The sequence below is a fragment of the Hyla sarda genome, chromosome 9 (assembly GCF_029499605.1).
Source record: "Hyla sarda isolate aHylSar1 chromosome 9, aHylSar1.hap1, whole genome shotgun sequence".
NCBI lineage: Eukaryota > Metazoa > Chordata > Amphibia > Anura > Hylidae > Hyla > Hyla sarda.
The window spans coordinates 167,583,232-167,603,014 of NC_079197.1; the positions used below are offsets into that span (position 1 = coordinate 167,583,232).

At 46.9% G+C, this 19,783-nt stretch overlaps 1 protein-coding gene across 13 annotated transcripts in view; it reads right to left on the reverse strand.

The window, feature by feature from the left end:
* Window positions 1-18,247: 18,247 nt before the first annotated feature.
* Window positions 18,248-19,783, reverse strand: part of BAG6 (BAG cochaperone 6) — an 88,801-nt gene continuing 87,265 nt past the window's right edge. For 12 of the 13 annotated variants that reach the window (XM_056540939.1, XM_056540934.1, XM_056540935.1 and 9 more), the window contains one exon: window positions 18,776-18,987. In XM_056540939.1, coding sequence (XP_056396914.1) covers window positions 18,892-18,987 — 96 coding nt within the window. In that variant the 3' untranslated portion in view covers window positions 18,776-18,891. Of the gene's footprint in view, window positions 18,507-18,775; window positions 18,988-19,783 lie in introns of those variants that run through there. The other variant, XM_056540928.1, reaches the window with a different exon arrangement.

Here is a 19,783-nt window from a genome sequence, read left to right on the forward strand (position 1 = left end):
GCAAAAAAAAAAAGCGACAGAAACACGTTGGGAGATTGTCATCAACCCCGGATGACTGAGGTAGTGATTCCTATTTGGTTGTCCTCAGAGGAAAACCTGTGCTACCCATGAGGTTCTTTTATACAATACCAGCACTTAGGATACAGGATAAGTAATGTACCCTTCCGCCCTTCCAAAAAAGAGTCAGAGTGCTGGAAAGGTGGAGAGAATGCCCTCAAGGATAAGAAGGTCTAAACATGGGAGATGGAAGCCAAAGGCCTCTAGAAGACTATGTAGAGTGCCTCTTGAGACTGGAAGAGAGTCTTTTTTTCAGCTCTCCCAACTACAGAAAGGATTTTGGAAAGAAAATAACGTAGGAGAAAAGCTACTGTCCTCACCACTGGAAGTAACATTCTGGAGGAAGAAGGCTTACGGGCAGGAGCATAGTGCTGGAGACTGCAGTTTAAACTCTTATATGTAGTAGCTGAGAATTCGGGTGGAAGAGAGGACCCTAAGAGAGCAGGTCCAGAAGACACAGGGGGTGTGTCTGTAAAGAGGTTGACCACATCCGCGTACCAGGGACATGGTCCTGGAAAAAAGGGGAAGGGGCGGAAACAGCATCCACTTCTGGAGTACACAGCGATCACAGATTTGAGCAAAATCCTTCGGGTGAAGTAATCACTCATTGAGTACATTTTTTTTGGACTCAGAGTACCGTATTTATCGGCGTATAACACCGACTTTAGGCTAAAAATTTTAGCCTAAAAAGTGCATGTGCGTGTTATACGCCGATACCGCCCCAGGAAAGGCAGGGGGAGAGAGGCCGTCGCTGCCCGCTTCTCTCCCCCTGCCTTCCCTGGGGTCTAGAGCCCTACTGCCGGCCCTTCTCACCCCCTGGCTATCGGCGCCGCTGCCCGTTCTGTCCCCCTGACTATCGGTACCGGCGCCGACAGCCAGGGGGAGAGAAGGGGCAGCGGCACCCATTGCCGGTGCCGCTGCCCCGTTGCCTCCCCCCATCCCCGGTGGCATAATTACCTGGGTCGGGTCCGCGCTGCTGTAGGCCTCCAGCGTGCGTGCGTCCCCTTCGTCGTTGCTATGCGCTGTGCGGCGCATGACGTCAGTGCGCCGCGCCGTGCATAGCAATGACGTAGGGGATGCACGCCAGAGGCCTGGAGCAGCGCGGACCCGACCCAGGTATTTATGCCACCGGGGATGGGGGGAGGCAACGGGGCAGCGGCGCCGGCAATGGGTGCCGCTGCCCCTTCTCTCCCCCTGTTTGTCGGCGCCGCTTCTCTCTCCCTGGCTATCGGCGACGACAATCGGACGCCGGCACCGATAGTCAGGGGGACAGAACGAGCAGCGGCGCTGATAACCAGGGGGAGAGAAGGGCCGGCAGCAGGGCTCTAGACCCCAGGAAAGGCAGGGGGAGAGAAGCGGGCAGCGACGGCCTCTCTCCCCCTGCCTTTCCTGGGGGTGTATCGGGGTATACACGCGCACACACGCACCCTCATTTTACCATGGATATTTGGGTGAAAAACTTTTTTTACCCAAATATCCTTGGTAAAATGAGGGTGCGTGGTATACCCCGATAAATACGGTATCTGCCTCCTAGTTTTCCATTTTGGGGATGTGAACTGCGGAGATGGTCAGGACATGGATTTCTGCTCAGGCCAGGATCTTTTACACTTCCACCATTGCAGATTTGTTGCAAGTACTACCTTGGTGATTGAGCTCCAACATTGGTGGGTAGGAAGGCTCCCTGAGACATCCTTAAGCAGTATTGGAACAAAAGACCCCCCGCCGAGGAGACTCTCATTGGTGGTTAAGACCTGACTATTAATTGGCAGGAAAGAACGTGCAGAAGAATCCTGAGAGTGATGGACCCGAGGGAGGAGAGAAATGGGGGGGACCTGTTTCAGTTAGAGAGAATGGTCAGCTGAAGAGGACAACAATGGTATTGCACAAACGACACTGCTTCCATGGAGGCAACCATTCTGCCCAACATTCTCATGCAAAAGCAAAGGTGGTTGGAGATGGCTGATGAAGAATTTGGATCGCTGAGGTCAGGGCGGTCTGCTTGTTCCTGGGAGTACCTGCCCGTGGTCCCCGATGTATGTCCTCACCATCCTCCAATATGCAGATGTGTGTGAGCTGTCCCAAACCCCATGATACAGATTTGTAAGTGGTGCCTGACTTTTGGTGCAGCTAGTGATCCTATCTGGGAAGGATGGTAAGGGTGGAATATTAAAACCGTACAATGCAGCACTCATAAATGACATTTTTACAAACCTTCCTCAATAATGTCAGCATCACCCAGGTATGGAAGTTTCTTAGGGTCAATTTTCAAGAAGTGGTTGCAAAAAGCTGAGTAAAGCAGAGAGATTGATGCTCTCCGTGGTTCCTCACCTTTAATGTCATCTAACGTGTGTGTGTGGTGCCTCCCGAGGGAGATCCCCGAGCCTGGAAGAGCAGAATGGGAATACCTGATTGGCATAGAGGACATGAGATTGTGGGAGCCCTTAAGAACTAAGCATCTCCCCGGTTGTAAGCCACCTTCTATCCACATGCATGAGCGACCCCACTGTAGTTGCACCCTTAGTAGCCCAATGCCGTAACCAGGAGGATGCAAGGTAGATAGGGAAAATAGACCGTCTGCTTCAGGCGCCACTGGCTCAAACATCAGAGTCACAAGATTTCCATGTGTGGATCACTTTTATTGTATCAAAAAAGAGGTGGATACCCTCAAAATGCATCATCCACTCTATAATGTTTTTATTTTCTTTTTAATACAATAAGTGATCCACATGTGGATCTTTTACAAGAAAGCTTGTGACTCTGATGTTTGAGCCAGCGGCGCCTGGAGCCCATGGTCTATTTTACCTATCTACCTTGCATCCTACCACAGGACAGCTCTCGCTGACCCCTGAAGACCCTCCGGCTGAGCAGCAGGAGGTGATGTGCTCCTAACTTTCTGCTATAAGGTGAGCGGCCACCTAGAAGGGACCTGAATACGTAACTACTGTAGAACCACCTTTGCATTGGGTAATACACGAGACGCCGTACGTGGTCTACTCTTTTTCTACATTATCACAGGTAACCAGGAGGAGGAACTGCCCTGCGGGAATTCTGGATGGCCAAGCAAAGTCATGTGTTTGGAAGCGGCCTCTCTTCTGATGATAACTTAAATCATGTGTTGGATTGCAGAGGAAGGGATGTTCGGCCTCTTGTGGCTGCCTGCATAATGATGAAGTAATCGCTAACTGCAGCACTCCAGAGCACTTACACCTAGGAGACCCCTAGCGAGGTACCAGTCTCCTAGGGAGTTTGAGGAGACCCACAGAAGAGAAGCCCACGAGTAACAGAAACCCTCGAAGGATGGAGCCCATGAGCAAGCGGGGTCCTGGGAGAAGATCCAGAGAAGTGGGGGGGGGGGAGGAGAGGAGAGGGTCATGCACAATTACCCACAAAGACTTCAGGGAGCTGAGGCTGCGCTGCATCATGCCAGATACCAGGGCTAAGGCAAGCAGGAGGGGGACCAGGACCCCATAGTGTTTATTCTAGTGTGTCCCTGTGGATTCGTCTATGTAGGCAAAACCATCAGAGGTCTTTTCATAGCATCTTAGATCCATTCAGATTGGAAAAGGTGCCCCGAGACTTATTTCTCACATAAACGAATCCCACGGCAGCGATGGAACAGTTTTAAAGTTTGCTGGACTAGAAAAAGTGGAGTGTCCTAAAAATGGAGGGGACAGTCACAAAAAGCATATTCAGTGCGAAGCACGCTGGATACTCAGGTTGGAGGCTCTGGGACCAGCCGGTCTGAATGATTGGAATGATCTCAGTCCATTCCTGTGATTGGTTTTTATTTCGGTTTGCACTGCCGTTTGTATTTGTTTAGACATCCCCATTAGTGATGTCACAAACATAACATTTTCGTAAAAGTTTGCGAACCGGGCGAACCACCATTGACTTCAATGGGCAGGCGAATTTTAAAACCCAAAGGGACTCTTTCTGGCCACAATAGTGATTTAAAAGTTGTTTCAAGGGGACTAATACCTGGACTGTGGTGTGCCGGAGGGGGATCTATGGCAAAACTCCCATGGAAAATTACATAGTTGATGCAGAGTCTGGTTTTAATCCATAAAGGGCATAAATCACCTATTATTCCTAAAAGGTTTGGAATAACGTGCTTTAGCCCCCTTTAGTCAGCACATAGTTAGATCCCCCCTTTAGGCAGCACATAGATTCCCCCATATTAGGCAGCACATAGTTAGAGCCCCCCTTTAGGCAGCACATAGATTCCCCCATATTAGGCAGCACATATTGGGATTTGAACTCAAGGCCCCAGTGCTGCAAGGAAGCAGTGCTAACCTCTGAGCCACCATGCTACCCTTAGCATACATCTAATATCCACGGTTGCTAAAATGGACAGAGATGTCAGCAGAGAGTACCAGAAAAATTAGGCATGTACACATGCCTGAAAAATTTGGTATTGTTGCAGCCGCTTCTGTAGCAGCGGCCAGAAAAATTACAGCACCATAACAAGTGCAGCAGCAGAGGCCAGAAAAATTAGGCATGTACACATGGATGAAAAATTTGGTATTGTAGCAGCGGCCAGAAAAATTTCTGTTTGTTTCGCCATGCAGAAAGTGCCCTAAAACATTGCGGCTTGAACCCTACTTGGTGGGGGATAAGTCACGCAAGTCATCCGGCATTCAGAGTTTAAATACAGCAGCTTGTGGACCATTTTTAGGCCAAGGCAGCTCATCTGATCAGGCCTTGTTCAGTCAAATGTATCGCCCAGTGTCAGTCCCTTTGGGATCCATCCCGCATTCATCTTAAGGTGAGGTAATTCAGACTTTTTTGACCAAGGCGACTCCTCTTCTCAGTGACAATACCTCCTGCTGCACTGTAGGTCCTTTCTGACAGGACATTTGAAGCGGGACAGGCCAGAAGTTTGAGCGCAAATTGGGATAGCTCAGGCCACAGATCAAGCCGGCACACCCAGTAGTCAAGGGGTTCATCGCTCCTCAGAGTGTCGATATCTGCGGTTAAGGCCAGGTAGTCTGCTACCTGTCGGTCAAGTCGTTCTCTGATGGTGGACCCCGAAGGGCTGTGGCGATGTATAGGACTTAAAAAGCTCTGCATGTCCTCCATCAACAGCATGTCTGTAAAGCTTCCTGTCCTTACCGGCGTGTTCGTGGGAGGAGGAGGAGGAGGATTACTTTCACCTCTTCTCCTGTTAGATCGCTGTTGTGCTGTGACATGACCCTTATACGCTGTGTACAGCATACTTCACTTAATTTATTTTGGACCTGCTGAATCCTTTCCGCCTTGCTGTAATGATGTAATGCAGTAACCCCCCCCCCCCCCCCCCCCCCCCCAGCCACGTACAACACCACAGGAACCAGATAGGTGACAAGGAGCACCCTGGGAAGCCTGTTGTGGTTGGTCTTCCTCCTCCTCTTCAAAGCCACATTCCTCCTCTGACTCCTCTTCCTCACAATCCTCTTCCAGCGTTGCCGCAGGTCCAGCAAGCGATGCTGATAAGGCTGTTTCTGGTGGTGATGGTGTCCACAACTCTTCCTCTTCACGCTCATCTACTGCCTGATCCAGCACTCTTCGCAGGGTACGCTCCAGGAAGAAAAAAAACGGTATGATGTCGCTGATGGTGCCTTCGGTGCGACTGACCAGGTTTGTCACCCCCTCAAAAGGACGCATGAGCCTACAGGCATTGCGCATGAGCCTCCAGTAACGTGGCAAAAGAATCTCCGCAGGATATCTGACAAGTGTGCCATGGCCGTGTAGGAACGCCTGAAATGGCCACACACCTTCCTGGACTGCTTCAGGACATCCTGTAAGCCTGGGTAGTTGAGCAGCAAGTGTTGTACAATCAGATTACACACATGTGCCATGCACGGCACATGTGCCAACTTGCCCAACCTCAATGCCGCCAACAAATTTGTTCCATTGTCACAAACCACCTTGCCGATCTCCAGTTGGTGCGGAGTCAGCCACTGGTCCACCTGTGCATTCAGGGCCGACAGGAGCGCTGGTGCGGTGTGATTCTCCGCTTTGAGGCAAGTCAACCCCAAGATGGCGTGACACTGCCGTATCCGGGATGTGGAATAGCACCTGGGGGGGTGCCGGTGATGTGGAGCAAGACGCAGCAGTGGAAGAGGACTCGGCCGAGGATGTTGGAGTAGGAGGAGTAGAGGAGGTGGCAGCAGGCGTGCCTGCGAGTCGTGGCGGTGTCACCAACTCCTCTGCAGAGCCACACATTCCATGCTTGGCAGCCGTCACCAGGTTTACCCAATGCGCAGTGTAGGTGATATACCTGCCCTGACCATGCTTTGCAGACCAGGTATAAGTGGTCAGATGGACCCTTGCCCTTACACTGTGTGCCAGACATGCCATAATTTCCTTTTGCACAATGGAGTAAAGGTTGGGGATTGCCTTTTGTGCAAAAAAAATTTGGCCGGGTACCTTCCACTGCGGTGTCCCAATGGCTACAAATTTTTTAAAGGCCTCAGACTCCACCAGCTTGTATGGTAAAAGCTGGCGGGCTAGCAGTTCCGATAAGCCAGCTGTCAGACGCCGGGCTAGGGGGTGACTTTGAGACATTGTCTTCTTGCGCTCAAACATCTCCTTGACAGACACCTGACTGTGGGCAGATGAGCAGGAACTGCTCAAGGCGAGAGATGGAGAGGCGGATGGTTGAGAGAGGGCAAGGAGGGCAGCAGTGGTTGACCTGGCTGAAGATGCTGGACCAGGAGGAGGATGGCGGCTTTGACTTTGTGTGCTGCTTGTACTGACGTGTTGATCCCATAGGCGTTTGTGATGTGACATCATGTGCCTTCGCAAAGCATTTGTGCCTAGGTGGGTGTTGGACTTCCCACGACTCAGTTTCTTCTGGAATAGGTTGCAAATGGCCTCGCTGTTGTCAGAGGCAGACACACACAAAAAATGCCACACTGCTGAGCTCTGCGATGACGGCATTCTGATGATGGCAACAGCATGCATTGATTGGCGTCCCGTCTGGCTGACCCCGGGTGCCGATGCATGCTGTCTGACTGTGCCACTAGCTCCATGCGACAACCTCCCCCTGCTTCCAACTCGTCTCCTCCTCCTCTCTGTCTCCCCATCTGAACTTTCCCCCTCTTCTTCTCTTCTAGCGGGCACCCACGTGGCATTCACGGACACATTGTCGTCATCATCATCACCTTCACCGCTATCTGACACCTCAAGAAAGGAAGCAGCAGCAGGTACAACATCATTATCACACCATACGTCCATGTGTGTAATGCTGCCTGACTGAGACATATCCCTGTTAACTACATCCTCTGGCAATAATGGTTGCGCATCACTCATGTCTTCAAACTGATGTGTAAATAACTCCTCTGATGGATCAAGTAAAGCTGCTGCGGTGATAGTGTTGGTGGTGGCGGCAGGCGGTCAAGTGGTAGCATGAGAGGTGCCCAAAGCTAAACTAGAGGAGAAGGACTGTGCGTCAAGGTTCCGAGCAGAAGCTGTAGTAGATTGGGTGTCTTGTGATAGCCAGTCAACTAAGTCCTCAGAACTTTGGGGGTTCAGGGTACGTGGCCTCTGAACACTGGCTATTCTAGGGCCAAAGGGAATCCCAGCACCACAATGGCCCCTGCGGGGTGGCCTTCCTCTGCCTGTCATTTTTTGGGTTAAATTTGCACAAGTGTCACACCAAATGTGATTTGCACTAGGGTGACAATTTGCCTGCAGGCAAAAAAAAAAAAAAAACTGGCAACTGTGACGTGAACTGACAGTGATGACTGGTTTTATTTAACAGCCAAAAAAGGTATTTTTTTTTTTATTTGCACAACTGTCACACCTAATGTGATTTGCACTAGGGTGACACAATTTGCCCTGCAGGCAAAAAAAAGCAACAACTGGCAACTGTGACGTGAACTGACAGTGACAACTGGTTTTATTTAACAGTGTTTTGTTTTGTTTTTTTTGCACAACTGTCACACCTAATGTGATTTGCACTAGTGTGACAATGAGCAAAAAAGCTTGCCAGCGGAGTTCCCCTTTTAAGCAGTGGTCCCAACCAGGGTGCCTCCAGCTGTTGCAAAACACATGGACTGATATATTTCTGCCCTTTGAATACTGTAGTAGTTAGTTGCTTGAAGGAACTTAAGTTTGATTCTGGAGTACCCCTTTTAACCAGTGGTTCCCTCCCAACCAGGACTGATATCTTTCAGCCCTAAAAAAGGGCTTTTTTGGGTGCTGTCCTTAAATCAGATGTTACACTAGTGCTTTAGGAGTAAACTGGACCCTGAATACACCACCTAGCAGCAACCTAGCTATCACTTTCCCTATACAGCAGGAGCAGCTTCTCTGACCATCCACTTCCTAAGCCTGCAGCATGCCGAATGAGGGTAAAATGGCGTCCGTGCAAGAGGTAGGAGGGTCTGGAAGGGGAGGGACTGCTGCTGATTGGCTGTAATGTGTCTGCTGACTCTGACTCACAGACTCTGCTGCAATGTTAAAGTATAGGGGGCGGATCGAACTTCACATATGTTCGCCCGGCGATGCGAGCGCGAGCATGCTAAATCCGCCGGGAACTGTTCACCGGCGAACAATTTGCGACATCTCTAATCCCCATGGTAACCCCGTGATTGTCTATTAAATACGCACCTGTGATCGGTGGCACAGATCGGCAGCCCGAAGAAGTGCGCCTTGTGCGCAGGAAACAGCCTGTTGCTGCGAGGTCGCTCCTCTGCGTCTACCCGCCCATGTGTTGTACCGGCTTCTGAATAAAGTATTCTGCTATCAAGCTTCCCGGTGAGTGCATCCTTTCATTCATCATCTTCCTGGTTTACACTAAAACTGGTTTAGGTCAGTGCCAGTGGCCGGGTATATCCTGCTGAGGAGGAGCCAAACTTTTTTCTTTTAGTGTCTCCCACTCCTAGAGGCAGAAGCATAAACCCATGATTTCTGTGTCCCCACCAGCAGAATAGTGAGTACAGCTCTGGAGTATAATACAGGATATAACTCAGGATCAGTACAGGATAAGTAATGTAATGTATGTACACAGTGATCTCACCAGCAGAATAGTGAGTACAGCTCTGAAGTATAATACAGGATATAACTCAGGATCAGTACAGGATAAGTAATGTAATGTATGTACACAGTGATCTCACCAGCAGAATAGTGAGTACAGCTCTGGGGTATAATACAGGATATAACTCAGGATGAGTACAGGATAAGTAATGTAATGTATGTACACAGTGACCTCACCAGCAGAATAGTGAATACAGCTCTGGAGTATAATACAGGATATAACTCAGGATCAGTACAGGGTAAGTAATGTAATGTATGTACACAGTGACCTCACCAGCAGAATAGTGAGTACAGCTCTGGAGTTTATACAGGATATAACTCAGGATCAGTACAGTATAAGTAATGTACAGTGATCCCTCAACATACGATGGTAATCCGTTCCAAATGAACCATCGATTGCATGGATCCCTCAACATACGATGGTTTCAACAATGTAAAGAATAGGAAGTCATACTCACCTGTCCCCGCCGCTCTGGACCGTCACCGCTGCCCTGGATGTTGCACTCCATCGCTGTCACCGCGTCCCCGTCGCTCCGGAATGTCTCTGCTGCCCGGGATCACCTCACTACGCACGCCGCTCCTATTGCATGACGGGACAGCGTGCGCGGCAACGTGATGACGACAATGGAGAGCGCCGGCGATGCAGGGGATCCCGAAGAGGACACGCCAGAGCCCCGAGGACAGGTAGGAGACCATCAACAGAGCACACGGGGCACCGTAAACGGCTATCCGGCGGCAGCTGAAGCAGTCAGTGCTGCTGGATAGCTGTTTATGCGATGGCCCCGACATACAAAAGCATCGTATGTTGATGCTGCCTTCAACATGCAATGGCCTCTGAGAGTGATCGTATGTTGAAATGATCGTATGTCGGGGCCATCATAGGTCGAGGGGTCACTATATATATATATATATATATATATATATATATATATATATATATAGTATGTCGGGGCCATCGTCTCGGGGGGGGGTCACTAATGTATATACTCCGTGACCTCACCAGGAGAATAGTGAGTACAGCTCTGGAGTATAATACAGGATATAACTCAGGATCAGTACAGGATAAGTAATGTAATGTATGTACACAGTGACCTCACCAGCAGAATAGCGAGTGCCGCTCTGGAGTATAATACAGGATATAACTCCGGATCAGTACAGGATAAGTAATGTAATGTATGTACACAGTGACCTCACCAGCAGAATAGTGAGTACAGCTCTGGAGTATAATACAGGATATAACTCAGGATCAGTACAGGATAAGTAATGTAATGTATGTACACAGTGACCTCACCAGCAGAGTAGTGAGTACAGCTCTGGAGTATAATACAGGATATAACTCAGGATCAGTACAGGATAAGTAATGTATGTACACAGTGACCTCACCAGCAAAACAGTGAGTACAGCTCTGGAGTATAATACAGGATATAACTCAGGATAAGTAATGTAATGTATGTACACAGTGACCTCACCAGCAGAATAGTGAGTGCAGCTCTGGAGTATAATACAGGATATAACTCAGGATCAGTTCAGGATAAGTAATGTAATGTATGTACACAGTGACCTCACCAGCAGAATAGTGAGTACAGCTCTGGAGTATAATACAGAATGCAACTCAGGATCAGTAATAGTAATCTATTTAGAAGGTTATTCAGTAAATGAATACATACACAACCTCTTTTAGGGTATATTTGCCCACGTTGGTTACATGCCTTCTGTATCCTAAATGTAATTACAATTTATTAAGACCATAATTGTGAACTCCTTAAAAATCACAAGTGATTTGACTTCTGTGATTGGCCAAGTAGCTTAACCCCTTAAGGACACATGACGTACTGGAACGTCATGTGTCCGCTCCTGATCCATAATGCGGGCCTGGCCTCTAACAACAGCCGGGACCCGTGGCTAATAGCGCGCGGCATTGATCGTGGTGCCGCGCGCTATTAACCCTTTAGACGCGGCGTTCAAAGTTGAACGCCGCATCTAAAGTGAAAGTATGCCGGTTAGCTCAGTGGGCTGTTCGGGATAGCCACGGCATCCCGAACAGCTTACAGTACAGCGGGAGGGCCCCTACCTGCCTCCTCGCTGTCCGATCACCGAATGACTGCTCAGTGCCTGAGATCCAGACATCAGCAGTCAAGCGGCAGAATCATCGATCACTGGTTTCTTATGAGAAACCAGTGATCAATGATGAAGATCAGTGTGCGCAGTGTTATAGGTCCCTATGGGATAACAATGATCAGTATAAAAGATCAGTGTGTGCAGTGTTATAGGTCCCTATGGGATAACAATGATCAGTATAAAAGATCAGTGTGTGCAGTGTTATAGGTCCCTATGGGAGCTATAACACTGCAAAAAAAAGTGAATAAAGATCATTTAACCCTTTCCCTATTAAAAGTTTGAATCACCCCCCTTTTCCCATAAAAAAAAACCAGTGTAAATAAAAATAAACATATGTGGTATCGCCGCGTGCGGAAATGTCCGAATTATAAAAATATATCGTTAATTAAACCGCTCGGTCAATGGCGTGCGCGCAAAAAAAATTCCAAAGTCCAAAATTGTGCATTTTTGGTCACTTTTTATATAATGAAAAAATGAATAAAAGGTGATCAATAAGTCCCATCAATCCAAATCCAAATGGTACCGTTAAAAACTTCAGATCATGGCACAAAAAATGAGCCCTCATACCGCCCCATACACGGAAAAATAAAAAAGTTATAGGGGTCAGAAGATGACAATTTTAAACGTATACATTTTCCTGCATGTAGTTATGATTTTTTCCAGAAGTACGACAAAATCAAACCTATATAAGTAGGGGATCATTTTAACCGTATGGACCTACAGAATAAAGAGAAGGTGTCATTTTTAACGAAAAATGTATTAAAGTAGAAACAGAAGCCCCCAAAAGTTACAAAACGGAGGGTTTTTTTTCAATTTTGTCTCACAATGATTTTTTTTTCCCGTTTCACCGTAGATTTTTGGGCAAAATGACTGACGTCATTACAAAGTAGAATTGGTGGCGCAAAAAATAAGCCATTATATGGATTTTTAGGTGCAAAATTGAAAGTTATGATTTTTTTAAAGGCAAGGAGCAAAAAACGAAAATGCAAAAACAGAAAACCCCCGGTCCTTAAGGGGTTAAAGGGAACTCCGGTGTAAACAAGCAGAAAACAAATGTTTCCAAATCAACTGGTGCCTTAAAGTTAAACAGATTTGTAAATTACTTCTATTAAAAAAATCTTAATCCTTCCAGTACTTATCAGCTGCTGTATACTACAGAGAAATTTGTGAATTTCTTTTCTGTCTGACAACAGTGCTCTCAGCTTTTTTTCCCCCACCGGAGTACCCCTTTAACCACTTAAGAACTCAGGCCATTTGGGATTTATAAGGACAATTTTATTTTTACGTTTTTTCCTCGTCGCCTTTAAAAAATCATAACTCTTATATTTTCATCCACAGACTAGTATGAGGGCTTGTTTTTTGCGCGACCAGTTGTCCGTTGTAATGACATCACTCACTTTACCATAAAATGTATGGCGCAACCAAAAAAATGCTATTTGTGTGGGGAAATTAAAAAGAAAAAACGCAATTTTGCTAATTTTGGAAGGTTTCGTTTTCACGCCGTACAATTTATGGTAAAAATGACATGTTCTTTATTCTTTGGGTCAATATGATTAAAATGATACCTGTGATAATATACTTTTCTATTACTGTTGCGCTAAAAAAAAAAATAAAATCACAAACTTTTTAACCAAAATAGTACGTTTAAGATCCCCCTATTTTGAAGACCTATAACTTTTTCATTTTTCCGTATAAGCGGCGGTATGAGGGCTCATTGTTTGCGCTATGATCTGTACTTTTTATTCATACCATAGTTGCTTATATAAAGCTTTTAATACATTTTTTATAAATTTTTTTGGGAATAAAATGTTATTAAAAAGCAGATATTTTTTTTTATTTTTTTTATTTATTTCTTTTTTTTAACGTTCACGCCGTTCACCGTACGGTATCATTAACATTTTATTTTAATAGTTCGGATATGTATGCACGCGGCGATACCAAATATGTATAAAACATTTTTATTTATTTTTTTTACACATTTTGGGGGTGAAATAGGGAAAATGGGACAATTTACGTTTTTATTGGGGAGGGGGTTTTCAAATTTTTTCACTTTTACACTTTAGTGTCAAAAGATATATTTATTGACAGCAAAAGTAAGCAGTACAGTAACAATAGGTACAGTACACCACGCAGGGTGATAGTAACTATAGATGAGCGAACTTACAGTAAATTCGATTCGTCACAAACTTCTCGGCTCGGCAGTTGATGACTTATCCTGCATAAATTAGTTCAGCTTTCAGGTGCTCCTGTGGGCTGGAAAAGGTGGATACAGTCCTAGGAGACTCTTTCCTAGGACTGTATCCACCTTTTCCAGCCCACCGGAAAGCTGAACTAATTTATGCAGGATAAGTCATCAACTGCCAAGCCGAGAAGTTCGTGACGAATCGAATTTACTGTAAGTTTGCTCATCTCTAATAGTAACAAGAAAAAAAATGATAAACAACCATTAGAAAAAGGTAGTCAAATATAACAAGCATCAAAGCCAAACTGAACCACAGTTTCCAAGGGTGACGGTTGGACATGTAAGTAGGGGTACATGGAGTGGGGGGGGGGGGGGGGTAGGGGCAGGGGAGTCAAAGGACGGGTTACCTCTTGGTATAATAAAATTACAAGTGGAAAATAAAAAGGATAAAGTGAAACCTTCATATATCATAGACTAGGGGAGTTAGACTATTAGTACAAAAAAATATAATGTGTACCAATTGGTAATAATGCCTGGTACCGGCCCACTAGGTGGTACTCCCCGCAATATAAACAAAGGTATAACACTATGTGAGAAAAAATAGTGGTAGGGGAGGTGCTAAATAAAACTTAACATTTATTAATGTCCTGATAAAATATAAAATCACGTGATAGTGATGAGTAATTTGATCAGCTGGGTACAGTGCCAACAATGCGACACTGTTTAATAGAAAGACACTGTTAATATCACAAGTTATCTCCTAGGTTTATCCAGGAGAGTAGAACCCCTATTGAAACCACACTATTCCCAACGCGTTTCTGGCGCCCCTATTGGTGTAGCGCTTTCCTCAGGGGAATTTTAAAGGGGGGTATCACATGCCCATACACCATCTACTTTGCAGCCAAACAGAATATTCAGTTGTATCTAGTTTGCTACATGTGTGTTGGGCTCCAAATATTTTACAAGATCCAGCCAGCGCCTTCAGAATTACTGCTGTGTACTCAGCCCTGAAGTGCTGTACGATTAGGCTGATCTTCTCCTGGTTACATTCCGGGAGCGCAGCGTCCTGCAGTAGCAGAAATGCCGGCTTGAAACGCGTTGGGAATAGTGTGGTTTCAATAGGGGTTCTACTCTCCTGGATAAACCTAGGAGATAACTTGTGATATTAACAGTGTCTTTCTATTAAACATTGTTGGCACTGTACCCAGCTGATCAAATTACTCATCACTATCACGTGATTTTATATTTTATCAGGACATTAATAAATGTTAAGTTTTATTTAGCACCTCCCCTACCACTATTTTTTCTCACATAGTGTTATACCTTCACCTGAGTTAGACTATTAGGCCATATCATAGGGATAAATAATGAGACATGTTTGGGGCATACGAAGAAGAGAGCCAAGGGTCCCACACTGTAGTAAATGTTTCCATGGTCTCTGCCCTAAGTGCATTCAGTTTTTCAGAGACCATGATCCTATTAATCCAAGTCACTACCATAGGAATAGATAAATCTGTGGAACGCCACTTAGAGGTAATATGTATATGTGCCGCTAGTAAGATGAATTGGACTAATTTAAAGGGTGCAAAGGGTAGACCCGGAGGTCTGCGACCCAACAAACAAACCTCTGGGGTCAGAGGTAACTCACGGTCAATAACCGTAGAAGCTATAGTAATGATCTCAGACCAGAAGGCTGTTACCTTAGGACACGACCACCACGTATGTAACATAGACCCCCTAAAATAGAGAGGAGAGACCTCCGGATATATGGCATGCAGTCTGCTAGGGACATAATAGGTTCTATGCAATACTTTCAGGGCTGTCTCAACCACAGATACCTGATAACTCTCTTTACTAAGCTGAGAACGGCCTTCGTGCCAGTCGGACAGAGGCATAGATATCCGGAGATCTTCCTCCCATTGAGTCATGAACTTCAGTTTGACATCAGCGGGGGGGGGACTGTTGAGTAAGGAGTAAATCCAAGATAGCGCCCCAAGGCGCATAGGGGTATAGATTGCCATAGCTTCTATAGGAGTGGAGTTAAAGGTAGAAGGAGAAAGGGGGAAGGAATTGAGAAAAAAATCTGTGTGTACCTAAAAGTTTCTGAAATCGGGGGCCTGAAAGTAGATAAGAATGCATCCCTAGTAATAATTTTCCTACCCACTAGGAAGTCGTTGAGTCGTGTAAGTTTATTCGTGTACCACCAATTAAACTGTGAGGGGCAGAGGCCTGGTTGGAAGGAGGGGTAACCAAGTATAGGGATCGCTGGAGAGAGTGGTGACCGGAGTCCTAACTTAAAACGTACTGAGCGCCATACCAGAAGAGAGTAGCGGGACAGTAAAGCAGAAGGGGGGAGGAAGGAGCAAACTGGACTGGACGACCACATAAGAGCGCTCAATGTATAGGGAGACAACATGTCATTTTCAAGGGTCAACCAACATGGACCTGAAGAACCCATATTACAGATTACCAACTGAGCTATGCGGGCAGCTCTATAATATTTCAGGTTAGGTACTGACATACCCCCTACACCTTTATGGAAATACATTATATTCCGGGGAATTCTAGGATGCAGACCACGCCATATAAACTTGAATAAGTCCGCTTGGAGCGCCTTAATGTCAGCCAACCGGGAACAGGAACAGGCAGGGTACGAAAGAAGTAGAGAAGGCGGGGAAGTATCACCATTTTAACTGAATGAAGGCGTCCCAACCAGGAAATATGAGGCTGGTTCCATCGAGCTAGATCTGCCGAACAGATTTGAAGAGAGGGTGATAGTTGAGTTTGTAGAGAGAAGTGAGTTGAGTAGGAAGAGAGACCCCCAGATAGGGAAGATGTGAAGTAGAGGGTTGGAGAGAGAAATTAAGTTGAATCAGGTTTTGTACTGAGGGGGGGGGGGGGGGGGGGGGTGTTGCAAAATAATATCTCCGACTTGTTCCTATTAACCACCAGGCCCGAGATCGCCGAAAAGCTATCAAGAACAGAGAGAAGGTTAGGGAGAGAGGTAACAGGTCTAGTTAGTGTCAATAACAGATCGTCGGCAAAGAGATTTACCTTGTAAGTTCCACCAGCTATATCAACCCCCGATATATTTGGATTCCCACGAAGGATACTCGCCAGGGGCTCCATAGCTAATGCAAATAATGCAGGAGGGAGAGGACATCCCTGGCGAGTACCCCTTTCTATTGAGATAGGTAATGGGGTAGGGGAAGGTAATACGAGATATGCCTGAGGGGCGGAATACAGGGAATGGAGCGCATTAACAAATGGGCCACTGAATCCCATCGTCCGGAGGACTCCAAACATGTAAGGCCATGATACCGTGTCGAAGGCCTTTTCAATATCAAGACCTAACAGCGTCAAGGGGGTATTAGTAGTGGATGCCCAAGGAATCACATTCAGTACCTTACGGATATTGTCTGGGGCTTGGCGTCCTACTATGAACCCCACCTGATCAAGCGGGATTCTTGTAAGCACAGAACATCAGGTTTGTGTTTGAGGTAGTCAATCATGGCCTTCTTGCGTTTTGGGGGGGGGGGGTGGGGGGGGGGGATGGAGTTGAATCCCCAGACATTGTGGGACATCACACGACACATGGTAAAGAAGGAGGGGAAGGCTGAGGCAAGCAGTGGGAAAGCAGATAGGAAAGCAAGGCAGATGAGACAGAGTGCAGGAAGAAGGGAAGGAGGGTTAGGAAGAAGACAAGGGAACACACCACGTATGGACCTAGAAACGACAGGGGACATCACCAAGGGGAACAAAATAATAAACCGTCAGACAAAAAAACAATACATGTCTAAGGCAGGTAGTCAGGGAGGACCCCAGTGGGCTCATAGTCCCCCGTAACCACCAGAGCCTCAGAACGTAGGGCAACATGTTAATCCACCGTCGGGCTAGCCCGTTACACTAGTGAAAAAACAAACAAAAAATAGAAAATAAGGTAACCGATATCAGGAGAGACCGTGGTGAGAGTCACTATGCAATAAATAAAGGAAAGGTGGATACCACGGTAGTCCCGAAAATATGAGAGAGAGAGTACAGTTAGCATATAACTCCCTCCCGGGAGATCTGGTAAGATGTATAAACATAGTCCCGAACTAAAGCTTTTGTATAGGCAACAATAATGCTAATGGGATTCGTTAAGCAAAACAAGAAGAGTCAGTAGAGGCTCTGTAAACTGGAAAGCGTCCCGACCACTAAGAGAAAAACGGGAGTGGCACAGGAGAAAAACAAAACCATATTACCCAAGCAAGTCCGTTCATCCAGGCGTCTGAGGTAAGGGGCGAAGTCGCTTGTATGTACTTTTACACTTTAATAGTCCCCATAAGGGACTATTTATAGCAATCATTCAATTGCTAATCCTGTTCAGTGCTATGTATAGGACACAGTACTGATCAGTATTATCGGTCATCTTCTCCTCTGGTCTGCTCGATCGCAGACCAGAGCAGAAGACTCGCGGAAGGCAGCGGAGCCAGGTGAGGGGACCTCCGGCTGCCGTGCTGGATGATCGGATCGCCGTGGCAGCGCTGCGGGCGATCCGATCATCCAATTTAGTGACCGCGATGCTGCAGATGCCGTGATCTGTATTGATCACGGCATCTGAGGGGTTAATGGCGGACATCCGCGTGATCGCGGATGTCCGCCATCACCGGCGGGTCCCTGGCTGCTATCAGCAGCCGGGACCTGCCGCGCATGACCCGAGCATCGCTCCGATGCTCACGGTAACGTACAGGACATAAATGTACGTCCTGGTGCGTTAAGTACCAGCTCACCAGGACGTACATTTACGTCCGGCGTCGTTAAGGGGTTAAGCCATACGGGTTTATTCATGTCGCAGTTGACAGTAAAGACAGCACAAGATGTCACACGTCCGATTGGTTGGTCTAAGACTTTTATTAAAGATATCAGAGTTTGGGGGGTGCAGCAGGACTGTGCGTTGCTTACGGTTTAAAAGGGCGGATACAACTTGCTTTATCTTAGACGAGACAATTCCTGACGGCTTCCTCCATAACTAGATAGGATTTCCAAGCAAGAGACAGACTTATGGGATTTGTGTCGTAGCTTTGGGATCCCGGCTCCGGCCGCCATCATCCCTGCGGCACAGCGGAGCTCATGACAGTGACATTTACTTGGGCAACACAATGATAATATATCAGTCTCCAGGAGACACATCTGGAATACACAGTCATAGAAGGAATATCCATACAATGAATCTGACATAGAAACCAAATACACAGGGTTAAAGGGGTACTCCGCTGCTCTGCGTTTAAAACAATGTCATAGCCCCGCCCCCTCATGGCGTCACGCCCCGCCCCTCAATGCAAGTCTATGGGAGGGGGCGTGACGGCCGTCACGCCCCCTCCCATAGACTTGCATTGAGGGGCGGGGCGTGACGCCATGAGGGGGGCGGGGCTATGACATCACGAGCTCCCGACTCCCTGTTCCAAACGCAGAGCAGCGGAATACCCCTTTAAGGGGGGACGTTCAGGCTCACAGTGAGGAGTATGAGGGGTCTAGGGGTCTTCCTGAAATGCTCTCTGTGTGTTCGGGAATCTTTGGGGACTGTAGGACTCATTATCTTGAAGGATTTTCTGAATATCTTGACAAAGCTACAAGAAAAAAGACGACATATCATTTAACCAGGGGAAGAAGCTTTCTACAGACAGGCAGAGTATACAAAGCAAATGAAAGTTAAATACATCAGCAGCAGCGCAAATATCTGATACAATGTAACAAGACACATTGTATCAGTGCAGAAAACAACAACTTCTCAGCCTGAAGCCCCCATTTCATTGAATTTACCGTATTTATCGGCGTAGAACACGCATTTTTTTTTTTTTAAACTAAAATTTTAAGCTGAAAGCCTGTGTGTTCTACGCCGATAAACTCTTTCTGGCTCAATGATATAAAGCGGCCACTTTAAATCATGTAACTGCAGCAGCTTCTGTGTGCCCAGAGTGTCCCGCCGCCAACGCCCGATTCCCATGTCCCTCCCCCATCCCTGGCTTTCAAATTTACCTGGTGGCGGCGTCCTGCAGGCTCCTGCGCTGTCGCTGGGCGCTGCTTATTGACGAGTGACATCCTCAATGCCACATCACACGACAGTGCAGGATGCCGAGAGGTAAATATGAAAGCCAGGGATGGGGGAGGGACACGGGAATCGGGGGCGGCGGGACCCTGGGCACAAAGAAGCTGCTGCAGTTACAGGATTTAAAATGGGCGTTTTAAATTATTGAACAACAGCGGCTTCGGGGGGGGGGGGCTAGAAAGATTTATCGGGGTATACCTGTATTTACCCGCACCCTCACTTTAACATGGATGTTTGGGTAAAAAAAACCTTTCCCCAAATCTCCTTGGAAAAATTAGGGTGCGTGTTCTACATCAATAAATACGGTAATATGTACA